Source organism: Paramormyrops kingsleyae, chromosome 8 (assembly GCF_048594095.1).
Source record: "Paramormyrops kingsleyae isolate MSU_618 chromosome 8, PKINGS_0.4, whole genome shotgun sequence".
NCBI lineage: Eukaryota > Metazoa > Chordata > Actinopteri > Osteoglossiformes > Mormyridae > Paramormyrops > Paramormyrops kingsleyae.
In genome coordinates this window covers 15609738-15627281 of record NC_132804.1, presented here as the reverse complement: position 1 = coordinate 15627281, position 17544 = coordinate 15609738, and the positions used below count along the sequence as shown (strand labels likewise).

The following is a 17544-nucleotide window of genomic DNA, read 5'->3' as shown; positions in this document are numbered from 1 at the left end:
AGCTGGAATAGTTTTGATCAAGGTCATAGATACGCAAGTCCTACAGCAGTATATTCCATTAGCACTAAATGTCCTGTATAAAGTTATCATGACCCTGGGCCTGGAACCATGGATGGCTTTCAAAGTGGATAATAACTTTAAAATCATATTCTCTCTCCATTTCTACTGGTTTTATGACTTATTAACTTGCTTATGTAGTGCAGCTACATCGAAATAAAGACTTTAATGATAGACAATGATGTACTAGAACTTTATTGAATAATAAAATTGAAGCAAATCTTTGTTTTTTGATTTCTTTTCACAACACAGTATAACAGAATCAACAAGGCCTGACTAGTGCAAACTCAAAAACAGGACAACAGCATACATTTTTCCCATGATCCCAACACAGGTCCCACCAAGAAGTCATCACCAATCTGTCCAGGTCTTTGGTCATTTCAAGCAAATGGTGAGGTCCAGGCTGGTCACCACCAATGCTCCTGTGGCCCAAAACATCAGTATGACCCCCCTCCCCTCCCCCACATGCCGCTAGCCAGCTGAAAATGAGCTTGTTGTATCTTAATCTCATGACCTACATCTTTGAACTCGTTAACATCATTAAACCAAAATCAGCAGAGAAATCAGGTGACCACAACTGGTATGGATTCATTTCAGCCACCCCTGCAGCCTGCAGTTCTGAATATACTTATTTTATTTGGTTCTGTTCTGTGAGTAACAGACTCCACTCCTTTCACATCAGCCTACAACAAACATCCAGGCACTTCTGTGATCAGTGATTTTTTTCCTTCACCCTGCGGAAATAGCAATTTTATGCCAAAGATCTATTTTCCATGTTCAAAAACACCCACTTTTTACACAATGTCACTTAACCTAATCTGTACAATTTAAAAATCCCTTCTTCCCTTGGGCTGAATCAATAATGTCACACGACAGCCGTGGCACGAAACACTGGCCTGAAAGTGGCAGAAGTGAACAAGTTAATTATAGTGTAATGCATTTTCTGAAACAATGCTGCAAAAATATCATTACCGTAACACATTAAAATAAGAGACACAGACACGAGTTACAGATTTTAAAATGGCAAATTTGGAACAAAAATGCTGCACAAAAGTGTACATTTTGAATTAAAAGTATGTTTAATGCTTTAATTATTGCAGCATGATACTGTAACCGAATTATCACTGGTCTGAAATACGTATGTGGATGTGACGAAAAGGTAATTTAGGCTGCTCATACATTTTCGAATTAGCTTCCCAAAATAGCCCACTGTTACAATAATGATATTGTAGAGTATGCTGAGATTCAGTGAATCATACATTAAAATGAATAAAGTCTTTAATGCTTAAGCTTATAACACTTAAAATTACACTTTTAATATGTAAAAATATTTTGTTCTTTAATATTGTGAAGACTTGTAAAATGTGCAGTGTATTTACAACCAAGTCAGTCAAGGCATCAACTTGTTAGTGAAGATTAATCTAAAAGTTCATTAAAGAAAGACATTATTTTACCCTTCATGGACTTCTAATATAAATTGGAAATCTTTGGGGTGAAAGCAAACTTTAGATCTCATTTAATTTAATTCCCCTTTAAAATGGGCATAAAGGAGACTCATAGGTGCTTTTCTACCCCAAACTCTAGTCCTAGCATCAAGTGCAGAAAAATGACCAGAAAACAAGCAGAAGTTAGGAGGTACTGTGATTTCACGGTAAAGCGCCTTCTGCCGAATACAAAATGCACCCTGCACTACACCGCGAGTCAGCAGGCTGAGATAGTTGTGAAGAAAGTGGATTCACTCTCAGCATCTCAATCCTGAGTCACTTGTACAGGCATGTTGTAGGACACCTATGGCAACACCTATGTGTTGCAAGGTCCCACATTTGGCAGCTCTTTCAAGATTCTTTGTCACATGCATAGTTATACAGGTACAACATGTAGTGATTCTGCACCGTGTTTGTTTAGGATGACCACTGAGGATCTTTCATGTGCTTAGTGATCACAGGCACATTGCTTGGGACGAGGTCTCGCGTTGACCCTCCTTGCTTTCTTCTGCAGGTATCCGGGGCAGCAGAGCAGAACGGCTCAGGCCCCAGAAGTGTTCGGGGGTCAGGTCCCTCTCGGTGGCCGTGAACTTCCAGCCTATGTGGGAGCCACAAGTCTGACATCCCGCGATAGTCCAGGCGTAGCTGCAGAGAAGGTAAAGAGCCCCACTGACAAAGACTGATAAATAAACACAAACTGCTGATATACTCATCTAAGTCATGGACACATTAATGCAGGGTTTCCTTTGTCACAAAGGCTTCCTTCTGAAAGACATGGGTACCTGATGGAATTAACAGAGATGTCAAAAGGTACCAATAGTCAAAAGTCGGGTATTTTTTTCCTCAGTCAGTGATATTGTGACAGTCAGAGAGCATAGGATGCAATGCAGGGTACAACCCAGACAATCTGGACTGGGATACTATTTAATTGTCATTAATTGTGAGTACCTGAGAAATTGCACCAGTATCTTAGAGTTAAACCCTCTGAGATTACAGTGAGAGATCAAGGATCCGGGAGATGTGATGAACAGTGAGTGTGTTAGGAATGTGTGGAAGACGGTTCACAGAGGTAGGTGTGTAACAGACAGTTCCACATTGCACAAGGACCAAGCATCGCAGCAGAAATTACCCAGGGAACCAGCAGTGAAAGGTGGATGGCTGACCAATCAGATTAAGGTTGCTGGCTTTTGAGACGGTCAGGATCTCGTGGACATAGCCGTAGGGGTTGACGTAGGCGGCCATAGGTCCAGACCGAGACAAGCTGAAGACACAGAAGGACTTCTGTAAACTCGTAAACTCAGCAATGTCATTATACAGGCTGAGAAACTTATAAACCAAACCAAGACCCAGGAACTCCGAGGTCCTGTTCATACCAGGTATTAACATGCGTCAGACCACATCCGGAGGTGGTCTGGAACACATATTACATTATTATATAATATAACGCGAATGTGTCCTGGATGGACTATTCAACTGACGTCCTCATGTGAGCAGAAGTGTGTACGTTCCGTAAGTACATGTATATGTGTACTTACTCAGCTGTGAGTTTACTAGGTACACGCAGTGGGAAAAAAGTGCAGTTCTGCAATAAATCCCCATAATGATTGTTATAATGTTTAGCTTATGTTGAAACAGTTTAAGAGTGGTGACGATTCAACCATATGTTCATTTTAGGGGATGTAGTCTGAGGTGCTGTTAAAGAGTACTGAATTAAATGGTGGTGTTTCTGATATTTGGCTTAGCCTTACTGTTAGCTGAAGCAGGGTTGCCAACTTTGGTCAGCTGGCTGGCGTGAGATTTTCAATTTGAGACAAATCTGCACACACATTTACATGTATGTAACCATTTTATTACCTTGTAAATAGTCTGTAGGGTTTGAAAACCACCCCAAAACTTTTGATGTAGCTTATTTTAGAATTATAATGGAATAATATAGATTTGCTACAAGATTTCTTGCCTGAGCATGAGAGTCTGCAAGCGTGAGCATCACGCCAGATGCATGAGAACTGGCAACCCTGTGCAGGGCTCCAGACAGAACAAAAAAATTTGGGAGCCATTGGCTCCTAAACCCAAAATATTTAGGAGCCAAATGCTTTTTTTGGGAGCCATAATCTCTACCGCATGCCAAATGTGAAATAAACAACTAATATTTACTTGTATTTCTTTGGTCTACCTCACACTGCCTTTCCTTTCTCCTATCTGGGCTATTTCACTTGCCGACTAGTGTCCTCTGCAAGGTCTTATAAAAAATAATAAATGACACATAAATTTGAACAGTGCAAATGTTTACTAATAAGCAATACTCTGACATTCTTGTGTTTCTTACTCTCACCATGCTTTTTCATAGTTTCCTTTTTAAAATGGCTCGTACCACAAATGAATTCTGTTTTACCAGCAATTTCTTGTCCGGCTTGCACAAAAGCTGCAATACGTCTTTCCCTTGTCATACCGTAACCAAACGAACTCCAGTAACCAAGCCGCTTTAAACTGTCTTCCAGGCGTCGGAGCTGCGGGCGCAGAAGACTTTGCTAACGGGACGGAGTTGTCATTCTTTAATAACTGTACATTTCCGGACGCCGGTGGCTGTACCTCAGATAACCCACTGACTGAATTATCTTCGGTTCGTTCAGAAGTAGACAAGGCAGGATTTGGATTAGTGGGCACTGAGAAAAAGTCAGAAATTTTTCGTTTGGCCATTTCGCGTGTTACATGGAAACTTAGAACATTTGGCGTGTTACGTGGAAAGTTAGGACGGAATTAGAGGAGTAGTCGTGGCCCGATTCTCTTCTATTTCGGATCCCTTATCGCAGCAGTTAGCGAGATGACATTTGAAGCAGAGTGGGCGTGTCAGATGATGCCTCCCTTAGGTTTGGTTTTAATCACGTGATAGTGTTATAGGAAAGGTAGACGCGGGCTGAGAGTGTCCGCACAAAATTAAAAGCCGTTTCTGCTGCTTTAATTTTAAAACTTTTCTTAGATTGAGAGGGAGAGTCGCCACCGGCGACTAGAATGAAAAAACTAGTCGCAAAATAGAAAATCAAGTCGCATTGGCGACCATTTTAGTCGCCATCTGGAGCCCTGCTGTGAAGGTCAAAAAAGTGTAAACACATCGCAATGCAATTTAATAGCACACTGTTGATTCTTGCCGGTAAAAATCAACAATGCGTTTCACCTCTGCACATGAAAGTGATTTACGTGCTTATTTAAACAAGTGCAGGAAAGTGAGATCCGATTACAAGCGGTCGATCAAGACGCATGCAGAGATGCATTTTAATAACAGGTTTGAACAGACATACTTCGCAGTGTCCACTTGAGATCAGGTCACCCAGAACACATGTTAATTGCCGGTGTGAACAGGGCCACAAACTCCCTTCCCCCAGGGAGCATTGTTTCCAACACAAGCAGCGCAGGGTAACATTGAAGCACTCACCTAAAAATCTCATTTTTGTGCGTTATCTCCATGTTCTGGCACTGCTTACAACAGAGAGAAGAGCACTGGAAGGGACAGGAAGAAACAATATAGGCTGCAATATAGCGAAATGGCCCTTGTCCTAAAGCCTTCTCAAAGTTAGGGTGCAAATCAGAGGGAATGCAGTCAAGTTCCTCACCTGGTCCATAATGTTCAACTCACAGTGCAACCTCTGCACTGCACTGCCCATCTTTAGCAGCTGGATGCGAAGGCTGTCGTCAATCGGCAGACATGCAGCTACTCTGTAGGATAAATCTGAGAAATGGGGGCAAAAGCTTGGCACCAAAGTTGTGAATCACATGACCATGTGAGAGAGAGGGGTCAGGAGGCAATGATGTCACATCAGTAGAGAGTGGGTATCAGAGGAACCCAACAAGACAAGAGATACCAGCTCACAAAATGAAATGCCTGCACTTTCCATTAACTCACAAGAAATATTCAAATCTGCTATGAAATTCACCTAAAAAGCATGGAAGATGTAAATGCAGGGGCTGACCCACTAGAGAACTATAGGAACAGAGAAGGAGACTGCAAAAGAAAGTGAAACAGACGAGAGGGAGTTAGTGCGTGTGATGTGCCAATGGAAATGGTCTCCTGCATCACCTGTAGCATTCATGAGGAGGGAATCATCCTTGAGGCTCACATCCCATTCATGCAGCCGCCTTCTCAGTCTGTCCATCAGAACCTCCTGGAGAAAAGAAGAGAAGGTGAATCATCGCAGGCCAGCAACTCCACGCCAAACAGTAAGTCATCAAACAGACAACGTCCAACTCTAGGGGTGGAAGAGGAAAGCCACCAAGGTGAGACAAAACCCCAGACTGAAACTATGCCAAGTGTCAGCCTTCATTTATAACCAACATTTATAAATTATTAAGTATTATGCTATCATACAAAACTGAATTACCTAGTATCTCAAAGCAGTGAGTAGATACGAGTAAAAGTTACACCAAATTTGCATTATGAACAAATAAGTGATCAAGATGACCACTGACTTTCGATTCTCAATTTCTCTGGGGAGAATACTTCATGCTGACGTTGAAACGCCTATGACATCCCATTCCAAAACCATAGGTCACCTGCGCCATATCGTGTGGCAGGAAGTAGCTCCGTGTGTGTAGTTTTATTTTTGTTTTTTATTATTTTTATTGTATTGTTTATTTTATTTATTGTTTCCGAGTATAACGCATTTCATGGTAAAGTAGTGTACATGAGGGAAAATCAAAGGACCACACATGGGAGTTAAGCATCCTATACCGTCGGAGCTGAGGAAGCCGTTCCGAGGCTGAAGAGCAGGAGCTAAGCGAAGGGCCAGACAGAGAAGCGCGACTCATCACTCCACAAAACAAGTTTCCACTGCTCCATAGTCCAGTGGCAGTCTGCTTTACACCACTCCATCTGACACTTGGCATTACGCTTGGTGATGTGAGGCTTGCAGGCAGCTGCTCAGCCATGGAAGACCATTCCATGATGTTCTTGGCACATAGTTTTTGTGCTGGAGTTAATGCCAGAGGAAGTTTGGAACTCTGCAGTTAATGAATCAGAGTGAGGGCGACTTTCGCACTACGCACCTCAGCACTCAGTGACCCTGCTCTGTTATTTTACGTGGTCTCCCACCTTGTGGCTGAGTTTCTGTTGTTCCTAAATGCTTCCATGTTACAGTAATATCACTTTCAGTTGACCAGGGAATATCTAGTAGGGATGAAATTTCACAAACTGACTTATTGCAAAGGCGGCATCCTATGACAGCACCACACTTGAATTCACTGAGCTTATTAGAACAACCAATTTCACAAATGTCTGTTAACCTGACTGCATGGCTAGGTGCTTGATTTTATACAATGGGTCTGAATAAAACACCTGAATTCAGTGATTAAGGGATGCGCCCCAATACTTTGTCCATATAGTGTAGCACCCCATTCCAGTGGCATGAATTTCTTGCAAGTGCTCCATAGTGTCTTAATGGGATTCAAACTGGAAAAAGATGTTGGCCATCAGATGGGCATTTTTGAAGTCCACTTACATCAAGCACTTTTTCTGTCTCCTGGAGCATGTGATGGAGCATTATTATTCATGAATATCACCATGAAAGAATTAACTCTAACAAACTGCTTTGCATAACAGCTTAACACACCATATACTGCTAATTGCCACTCAACCCAGTATGCTTCCGCTTTGGAGTTGCATTTGTAATTCATGAAGTTCATTTTCATGCTGTGTTTTTGTTCTTGATGTGTGTGTATATGCAGTACCAGTCAAAAGTCTTAACATGCCTGCCTTTAATGCATTTGTCTCTATTTTTTCTATACTATTCACTTTATACTAAAAGGGCTTGAGACAATGAAGTAACGCATATCACATACTGCAACAACCAAGAGGAGTTTTCAACTTTTTTAAAATACCTACTACCTAACCTTGAGGTGTGCTTAGGATAATAATTTTGTTGAAAAAAAAAAAAAGATTTTCAATATGTGTGTCCAGACTTCTGGCTGGTATTGTGAAATTCACACACATACAGACTGATTTGAAACATATAACCACAATAAATAAAAATTATGAATAAACAAGATTGCAGCTATCAAGTTACTTAAGAGATGTGTATCAAGAGCACATACAGTAGATGCTTACTAGTGAGCCATATATTAGCTTGTTTACTCTTACACAAACCATATTTATTAGGATCATAAATACACTTGGCTCTGTGACCAGAGTGAAGTAGAAGTCAAAAACAAAAATTCCAGCTCATTCTGCACTGCTGGTGTGACACAGAGACTGACTATCAGCATTCTACTCTCCTCTCGTCCATGAGCAGACAGATCAGCTCGGAGCAGCGATGCCAATCAATAAAGCAAACCCTCCATCACTCACAGCATCCCTGCATTAATGAGTCAGATCCCAAGTGAGCAGATCTCTTCAGCAAACAGGCGAGAGATGAGAGAGGTATGAAGCAGAATTGAGATGAGGTATCTGACTCGTGCAAAAGGAGACCAGTTTCCTGCTTACTCTGCAGCACAGCTTTGAGACATGGCTGAGTAAACATGTGCTGTACTCACAGCGTCGTAGAGCGTGTACACCCAGGCAGGGAAGGGCATCACACCGGCAGAGAAGAACTTCCTCTGAAATGCACATTCGGTACTTATAGAAATATGCAGGAGATTCAGGCAAAGTACAATGCAAAATTTGAAAGTTTCACCCCGAAGCACCAACATATACAACAACATGCAGTTTTTAATGATGTAAAACCTTTTATTGATCAATCAATATCCTACATACTGTACCTATACATGTGGTCACACCTGGGGTTCCCAAGGATTGGGTCGAGAAATATTGTGCTACTGGGTCAAATCATAGAAGGTTGTCTGTTTAATACTTAAATTTATCAATGAGTTCCTGAAACTGCAGATCAGGCTGCAGGGACACCGTACCTTCCGGTCCCACGATCGCTGACCATGTGTGACTGGGAGTTTGGAGGTGGTCGGAATGCAGAGCTGGATACAGGGCGACAACTGAGGCAGACTCAGGGGGTCCGGAAGGAAATACTCAGGGAGGATCTGGACCTTAGCCTGCTGGATGCTGTAACAAAACAGAAAACAAGGCAGCAGCTGAACCGAAAACTTCTTTGAACTGTGGACCATCAAATAAAACTACAAACACCACGATCAAACACTGTATGAGCACTTTTCCATGCAAAACCTCCAGAACATTAACCCAGAACCCTTCAGCACTGCACCCACCTTCAATGGTAACCCAAGCCTCTCTAAATGTAAAGTGAGAGAAAGATCTGACGATATAAATTCATGGCTTAGATGGTGGCTGCAGACTTCTCCCAGTCTCAAGGTCTTCAGCTGTAACCATGAAACCAACATATTCTGTCGAGCATTTGACAAGGAAAGCCTGCTGATCCACTAATGGGCCACACAGCCATCATTCGCTCCATTTCTTCAACCCTTCGCTGTTCATAAAGGCACCAGGGGCAACATATTCCCACATCTGGCATGGAGAATGTGGGTATTCAGCATGTAACGAAGCATTTCAGCATTCACAGGAGAACGGCATGCACCGAGAGGGATCGGCAGTCATGGTCATTTCATCCAAAGTGCCAAACAAAGCATACAGCTCAAACTATAAACATCGTGATATCTATGACTTTTCTTCCTCAATGGAATTAACTGCCGCGACAGGACGCGGAGAAGGGGGACGATCCATGAAGCAGCTTTCCGACAGCGAAGGGGACTTTATTTCAAAAACTAAACAAACACTCAAGCAGAAGCAAAAGGTCCATGAGGGGTCAGAAAAAACAGGCAGGGAGGAGAAACAAAAAGGAACAAGAACTATCCTGAAGAGGACTAAAAGGGAGCAGGGACTAATGCATATTTACAATGACCGAAACAAAACAGAGAAACTGGGCAGGAGTAGGTACATACAGTATGTAAGGGATAAATCACGACGAGGTGTGCAGTTATATGAAAATAATCAATGACAACCTGGTATAACATGGCTCGAAGCAAAACGGGACAAACCTGACCGAACAAAAAATAATACAATATACTACCCTAATTTAATTATGCTGTAGAAAATTATTTCAATTAGCATTTAATAATGTTCCAATGTCCTCTTAAAAATATAGTCCCTATAAGGATGGAAGGTCTGGTCAGGCTACTCAATGAAAGCGGCAAGTCTTATGTTACCATAGAAACTGTCAACAGACAGACACTTGCCTTTCGAAAACCAAGGAAAATTATGCTGATAAGAGTGACTGCTTATTTATGAGTAAAAAGCCACACTCGTTTTATGAATATGTTTAATAAAACGCATTAATATAGAATTGTTATTAGGCTGCTGGAACTACCTGTGCAGTTTCTCAAAAATAATCAATCCCCACATGGCATCTCTGGAACAAGAAGAAAACGGCATTTAGCAAAGCCATAGTATAAACACAGACAATGAACAACAGACGAGAGACAAGTGTAAATAATTCACCAATTACCTAAAACTAAGGAACCAAGGGAAAAAAAGTGGGATGGCCAGTGACATCTGCAGGCCAAATGAGGACATGACAGGGACAGACCCTGAACAGAACAGAATAGCTTCCTTTGGAATCTAAATGCAAGAACTGCATTTCAGTAAAACCACAGCACGTTTCTCTGTTTCTAATGCAAAGTGTTTAATACAAAGCCAAACCCTAGCCACATGGACGTCTGTCTTTTTTTGCCCATATTCACGTAAATAAGTTGGGTTTGAGGATGTCAGCATTTGGGATCCCTATGTAGCCAGAGATCGATGGGCTCAGATAGGAAAGGACACATGGAGGTTGAGTCATAGAAGGAGCCTGTTCTCATGGGGGACTGCCTTGTATGGACAGTAGACTCAACTGCTGCAGTTGGTGATAAGAATCTTATGGAATTCAGTAATTCGGTCTGAGGAGCAGTTAAATACGTGGCTATATAAACAGCTGCCTGACAAACTCAACCACTGCGGAGATCACATATTTAACACTTTGTGACCTGTGCCGATAAGGTATCCCACTCCGGGGAAGACATCAAGATTATAAATTGTGCACAACACATAATTAAAATTATTTTTAAATAATACAAATTTTACCCAAAAGACACTGCACAAGATACTTAAGGATGAATCAATGCTAATGTAGAACTGTTTTCATGACAATGATCAAGTCAGTACTTGAAGTGGGCCAGTACTCACCAGTACACAGTACCAGCACCTCTGTTTTTCTCTTTAGAGTACTGGCACCTCTCGGTATCCACTGGTACTGAACAGCAAGGGGAGAACCGGCACCCATTATCCCCCCTTCATGCACTGACCATATTCTTCATAGGATTTACAAAACAATGTCTACTTCTTATATGTATATGGCTTCCAAGAGAGACCTTCAGAATAGTCTGAAGAATAATTTTAAACATCATTCATTTCATTGCTTGAAAATATGGGGAGCTTTAGGATTATGGCACAATATGCTGAGTGTGAAAAGTTTTTTTTTTATTATATTCTGCCTATTCAATACATCAGGGACATTCCTGTGGCTGCCTTTTTCATCATTCACAAACGTGGTTCAAGTAACTGTTTATAAAAACAAGAAAAGCTAAACCTTCAGGAATAAACCAGCGACTGCTTACTGTATGTCAGGAAGCACAGACTGGATTTCAGAGATTACACGTCATGAGTGAAAATTAAATCGAAAGCAAAAAAAAAAGTAGCAGTTATGCTGACTGTAGGGTCTGGACATCCCAGAATAAACAATACAGAAATGAGAGAGCACACAGTAAACGGAGAGCAGTTCTCTGGTACCAAGGTCCCCCCCAAGTGGATAACTCATCAATTGTTTCTACCTGCCACCAATCATGACTTCTCACGCATTTAAAATACATAAAAAACAGGTTGAGTCAAGTATTAATGATAATCTGACAGGGATCCGGTCTAATGAAAAATAGGCTGAAATGGGATCTCTGTTTACTTTGACAGTAGCTCGACAGCCTTCAGAGAACAGTGTATAGCACAGAGGTTCGTTATAGATACATAAAAGCAGATGCTTCGCTTCTGGAAGCATCACAGCACTGTTGGCAGTGACACCGAAGCCTTGGAAGGTCCCGTTTCACTGGCAGAAGTCAAGCTGGTCCGAATTCTTTTTACATTTTCTTTATATCGCAGCACCTGCCACTGCGACATAATTGGAGACTAACCCAACCTTATGATTCCTCACTGGGAAACAAAATCCTCTCCCTGTGACAAACAGTTTTACATTAACTTAAACATTCCTTATTTTCTACACACATTTGAACTTCACTTTCAAAAATACTTTCAACTGTAAGGCTGCAGAACATCACACTCACCAGCTCACAGACAAACACAGTTATATTTATCTCAAATAATTTTTTTAGACCACGCAGATCGGTAGTAATTCATACTGAAAGCTTGTTGTGAAAGCTTCTGGGCTCAGGAGCATGATATTTCCGTTCGGATACGTCCAAAGACAGAGAGAGGAGCCATCATGCAGCATATTGCAGCATGCAGCATATTGCAGCATTACTTTATGAATGTCAGGCAAGACTGACATTGCGTGCCAGTAGGTTGTTCTTTTTTGGGGTGATGTTTGGTGTGACAACAGGCAGCAGAAACGCCAAGTCCCTCCCCACAGGCTGCAAAGCTCCACTCACCCGTCTTCTTGGGTCTGAACTTCAATCACCTTGAACCTCTGCCGGCCCACAGCCTTCACCTTGACAGTCTCCATGCCTAATCTCCGCTCGTCTCGGTAGGCGTAGATTTCCGCTGTCGTGCCAAAGTCGGCCCAGTGCTCACCCGCCTCACTAAGCCAACAGAGTTAAAGGGGACGCTTATGCTGCAGAATGCGTGGACGTCCAGTGACCTACATTTCTGCCTGTACCAGCATGTAATCTAAGCGTAAATACATGCCCTGGACAGTAGGGGGTGATAGTGTGCCCACCTGTACGCCCGCACTGCAAAGGTGCGGTCCTGCTGGATCAGGGCACGCATCATGCTGATCTCAAGCGGCCGGAAGAGCTGCAGGGGCAGGGTCTGACCTGGGATCAGCATCAACACGGCCCGCGGCAGCACCGGAATGGTTAGACAGCTACCCTCGTTGTGCACTGTGCTCCCGTGGAACTCCTCCATGTCCATACCCAGGTACTGCAGGGAGAAACCAAGCAAATCCTTGTTGGTTAAGATAAACATCCACCCTGGGCATTCAGGCAGATGGTTCACGGTAAGGCCAAAATTAGCATTGGACACCCAATATAATAAAATGAGAAATTTATCCCAACTATGTTTTACTAATACCACTGATTAAATTTTGATAGCATTAATGAAATATATATATATATATATAATTTATATATACACACATAAACCAAATAGGTTTTGTGAGACCTAAGCCCACAGAGGGATGTAGCCACTGTCATTATATCGATTTCTGTGTGGACATTACAATCCCCACAAAACAGAGTGCAAGAGTAACAATCCATGGCTCCTGGAAGACTTGAGGGACCCTCTGGATAAAAAGAAAAGGACATCAGGTCTGGACATGAGGAGGAGATTACAGGTGCACAGGCAGGCAGAGCTGAAAAGGCAGCTTAGCGAGGGGAAAATGCCATCGGAGGGATAAACTGGAGCACAAGCTGCAGGAGAGTAACTCATGGAGGAAGTGAAGAAAATCACAGGTTACAAGCAGAAGAGCAATCAGGCGGTGGAGGGAGCGACGGCCAGAGTGTTAAATTTGTTCTCCAACACATCTAACACTGATGTGCCTATGCAGCCCTTCCACAGCACCCCCAGCTCACGGCCCGGTCGGCCCCCTGCTGCCTATTCCACCCCCCACACCACACATAGCACCAATACCTAAGGAGGGGCGACTTAGTGCCCCTAAGGATTACAGGCTGGTGTTTTAACATCATGTATCACAGACACCTTTAGGTTGTTACTTAGCTCAGACCTCCTGGAGCCTATTATGCACTGCGCTGCCTGCCTCTCACAGCCCACTCCCATTTAGACAGAGGGCAGGACTGTCACCATCGTGTTCTCTGATTCTCCAGATTTTCCAAACCACCAAGCCTTTTTTTCCCCAACTAGAGAATAATTTCAAGTTACGGTTTTCAAGGCTTCAGGACTGTTTTAATAAATTTATTTATGCATCTAGAGGTGGCCAGTTCAGGTTCAGAGAGTAAAAATCCAGGCCAAGGTTTTCTTTCAACTAACCAGTTGAGCATAAAGACACTGAATGCTCAACTGATTGGTTGAAACAAAATCTTGGTCTGGATTTTTACTTTCTGGACCTGAGCTATCTACCACTGTGTGTATTGATATCTGTTTTTGTACTTGTTTTTGTCCTTCTCATGCACTTTGTGTTGTATTAACTATTGTGGTAACAGAATGGGATCTTTGTTCTTTGATAGCACAGGTTGCTTTGCTAATGCAGCTGCTCATTTCCATGCCAAAAGAAGCACGATTGAAACTGGAAATGAAAAGCACCCTTACCGCATGGGACATGGGCAGACTGGGGTCAAAGCTGATGTTCGGCATCTCTGCATCTCTGCCTTCATCATCTGCCAGCTCTTCTTCATCGTCTGAAAGGGCACATATTGCATGACTGCTGGAGGTCCGTTTGAAGTGAAATCCCCGGTACCACAATTGCGTGTGCTTCTGCCCTATGTTGCTTCAAAATTATCAGTACAACTTGGTTACTTGTACTCGGAATTCTTGTAATATTTTACTATCCGACCGCAGCTGACCTAAAACTACATACTAACCAATCTTTTATCGAACATAACGGTCTGTATAATAGACAGTACAAAAAGAAAGCAAAACTTTTGCGTATTGCGAAATTGACCAGGCAGCAATAGCTCGCGTAATGTTACCCAGGCCACGATCGACGCTACGGTCCTCTCCACCCATCGTGTCCGCCATGGCTCCGCCGCGCTCACAAGTCATTCAAGCCCGGATCCTCACTTTAATCAACCCCTACCTATGGTAAATGGAGGAGAAACCCAAGTGGTGGGAGCCGGCGACAGCGACACCTTCCGGCAATAATGCGAAACCTCAGGTATGGGACACGTGTTTTGGGGATTTAATTAATAATGTGGCCAGGGGGGTGTTACACGAAGCAGGATTAAGGGAAACTCTGACTTATTTCGACAAGTCAAGCTTATTTAATTGGGAGTTCCGTTTCATCAACGTGTCTTAAATGAATCCCTGCTGAGCTACCATGGTAAATTAAGCGAATTAACAAGTCTACTCCAGACCAGGTTCACTGTCTCGCTTTGTTTCAAGCGTTGTTTCAAAGAACGTCCGACGTGTGGGAACAGATTCCCCAAAGATCGTTCCATCGGACGAAATTCCGCGCTCTCACTACTCATGTCATGTAATAAATATAATAAAGCCTATACAATCACGTCTCTGCATTCCAATTAATTCCAAAATAATTAAAATAAAAGCGTACCCATATTTCAAAGGTCAAACATGAAATGCAATGACTGAAATTGAAAAAAATCCGTTAAAATAATATGAACAGGAAGATATTTTTATATTTTGTTTAGTCACAGTCTACTTTGAAAGTTTATTAGTAAAAAGCAAAGACAATATACCGTTATTTGTGCAGAGCATTTCACAAGGATGTGCTTGAAAATATTTTATGGAGATCAAATAATACAGAATAACATTATATAGTAAGAATGACACGTGAACTTAAGCCAGAAGGTTCCCTGTTGGCTATGGGAATCAAACCAGGAACTTTTGCGGTGTAAGTGTGCCACTGTATTAGGCGCTTGTAAAATTTACATAACATATGTGACATCCCATGTCCCTAGAGCTAGCTTCTACAGCCGAGGATCGGACCGCCAAGGTCCCCACCTTTGGCCACTGCCCAACTCACACTGCACCCGACCCCTTTGGCCCCTCCTACAGGTGGTGAGCCCATTGGAGGGGGGACCCACGTGCCTCCTTCGGGCTGTGCCCGACCAGGCCCCACGGGTGCAGGCCTGGCCACCAGGCGCTCGCCATCGAGCCGCACCCCCAAGCCTGGCTCCAGAGGGGGGTGGTGACCCGTGTCTGGGCGAGGGAAAACGCAAATCTATGTTTTTACTCATCATAAGGGGTCTCGTGAGCCGCACTTCGTCTGGTTCCTCACCCAAGACCTGTTTGCCTTGGGTGACCCTACCAGGGGCATAAAGCCCCGGGCAACTTAGCTCCTGGGATCATTGGAACACGCAAACCCCTCCACCATGATAAGAGATAGGGTGAGAAGCTCGGTCATTCGGGAGGGACTCAGAGTAGAGCCGCTGCTCCTCCGCATCAAGAGGAGCCAGATGAGCTGGCTCGGGCATCTGGTCAGGATGCCTCCTGGACGCCTCCCTGGTGAGGTATTCTGGGCATGTCCCACTGGGAGGAGGCCCCGGGGAAGACCCAGGACACGCTGGACTCCTGTCCACACCTGTCCACACCACACCACCAACCTAGTTATGTGGCAGTTAACAGAACTGAATATTCAGATCTTAATGTCATATACACTTATCATATGATGGGCAGTACGATACTGATTTTGTGCTTTGGTGAGCTACGTTGTTGATTTTACTGTGCGAGTCATTACTGTAATGATTTTTATAATGATGTTTCCCGGTAATCACATAATATCATTACAGGCGATGTTAGGCTTATTGATTTTGATTATTTAGGACGTTACTCATTTTATTGTGCAGTTCAGTATTTTATTGATGTATTCTCCATGCTGCTGTTTTTGCTGTGTGAATCAGTACGTTACTGATCTCACTTTGTTATTCAGTGTGATCCAACATGCTGATTGACACAATAAGGTCACATGTTCAACCTCACATGGCCACCTGCATCTATCTGCTCTCTTTGATAAACTGCTTGTCATCCTTTGCCCTTTCGGTGTGCTTGCCTGACGCACCGTGATGTCTGTACACAAGCTTTTCACATAGCTGCACAAATATCTTTCGAATGACCGAGGCATATATTGTTTTTTTTAATCAATAAAAACAACTGTTTATCCTGATGAACCACAGACAGTGAAGTCATCATTCAGCTGGTGATAATTAAATAGGCCTAAATAGGCCTAGCTTCGGTGGGTAAGCTGCTTGAATTTACCATGAAACTTTTAAGTAGCATATAATAATGACGCATGTAAGAGTGGTGTATTTGAGAGTTATGTTGGTTGATCCACAAATTTGCATATCAGAATAATTAGTGATCGGAGTACTTAATTTGGATAATGAGGCGTCACAGAGGAGAAAACAATTATATTACAGAAAAATTTGCATCTGTTCTACTCTCGTACAAAAATCATAGACTACAATTCAATTAATTGATTTAACATAAAGGCATAAATGTGAATTATTAAGAAAATCGGTTGTCGTTCTGTGTACTGTATGATGACTTTAGTAAGGGATATGTAGACTAACATGCAGTTTTTTTTTATAACGTTATATAATACGTATACAGTCATGGCTGAAATTATCGGCACCCCTAGAAGTTTTCCAGAAAATGCACCATTTCTCACAGAAAATTGTTACAATTACAAATGTTTTGGTATACACATGATTATTTCCTTTATATGCATTGGATCAACACAAAAAAAAAACAGAGAAAAAAGCCAAATTTGACATAATTTCACACAGAAATCCAAAAATGGGCCAGACAAAATTATTGGCACCTTTTCAAAATTATGGGTAAATCATTTTATTTCAAGCATATGAATGTGGCAAGAAACAGGTGCTGGCAATGTTGTGTCTGTGTGTGCCACACTAAGCATGGAGAACAGAAAGAAGAGCAGAGAATTGTCTGAGGACTTGAGAACAAAAATTCGGGAAAAATATCAACAATCTCAAGACAACAAATCCATCTCCAGAGATTTTCATGTTCCTTTGTCCACTGTGCGCAACATAACCAAGAAGTTCACAACACATGGCACTGTAGCTAATCTCCCTGGACGTGGACGGAAGACAAAAACTGATAAAAGACTGCAACGAAGGATAGTCTGAATGGTGGATAAAC

The 17544-nt window shown here is 42.5% G+C and overlaps 1 protein-coding gene across 2 annotated transcripts; it reads right to left on the bottom strand.

Annotated features, from left to right (window-relative positions):
* Positions 1-234: 234 nt before the first annotated feature.
* LOC111839891 (protein cereblon-like) lies at positions 235-14799 on the bottom strand. 2 transcript variants are annotated; one of them, XM_023804217.2, is made up of 11 exons: positions 14394-14798; positions 14014-14102; positions 12467-12669; positions 12180-12329; positions 8433-8580; positions 8061-8123; positions 5614-5698; positions 5150-5265; positions 4972-5036; positions 2671-2802; positions 235-2186 (listed from the first exon to the last, which is right to left on the bottom strand). In XM_023804217.2, the coding sequence occupies exons 1-11, from the start codon at positions 14464-14466 to the stop codon at positions 1997-1999; spliced, it is 1314 nt and encodes a 437-aa protein (XP_023659985.1). In that variant the 5' UTR covers positions 14467-14798; the 3' UTR covers positions 235-1996. The 2 variants fall into 2 exon arrangements, with proteins under 2 accessions (XP_023659985.1, XP_023659986.1); XM_023804218.2 differs by lacking the exon at positions 2671-2802 and having other exon boundaries at positions 14394-14799.
* Between the last annotated feature and the right edge of the window lie 2745 nt (positions 14800-17544).

Excerpts from the sequence above, each read along its gene's own strand:
- LOC111839891 (XM_023804217.2), bottom strand. The coding sequence starts at position 14,466 with ATGACTTGTGAGCGCGGCGGAGCCATGGCGGACACGATGGGTGGAGAG. Across the intron at positions 12,670-14,013 it reads GTCTGCCCATGTCCCATGCG|TACCTGGGTATGGACATGGA; the intron begins GTAAGGGTGCTT and ends TTCTCCCTGCAG. Across the intron at positions 5,037-5,149 it reads AGTTGAACATTATGGACCAG|TGCTCTTCTCTCTGTTGTAA; the intron begins GTGAGGAACTTG and ends TGTCCCTTCCAG.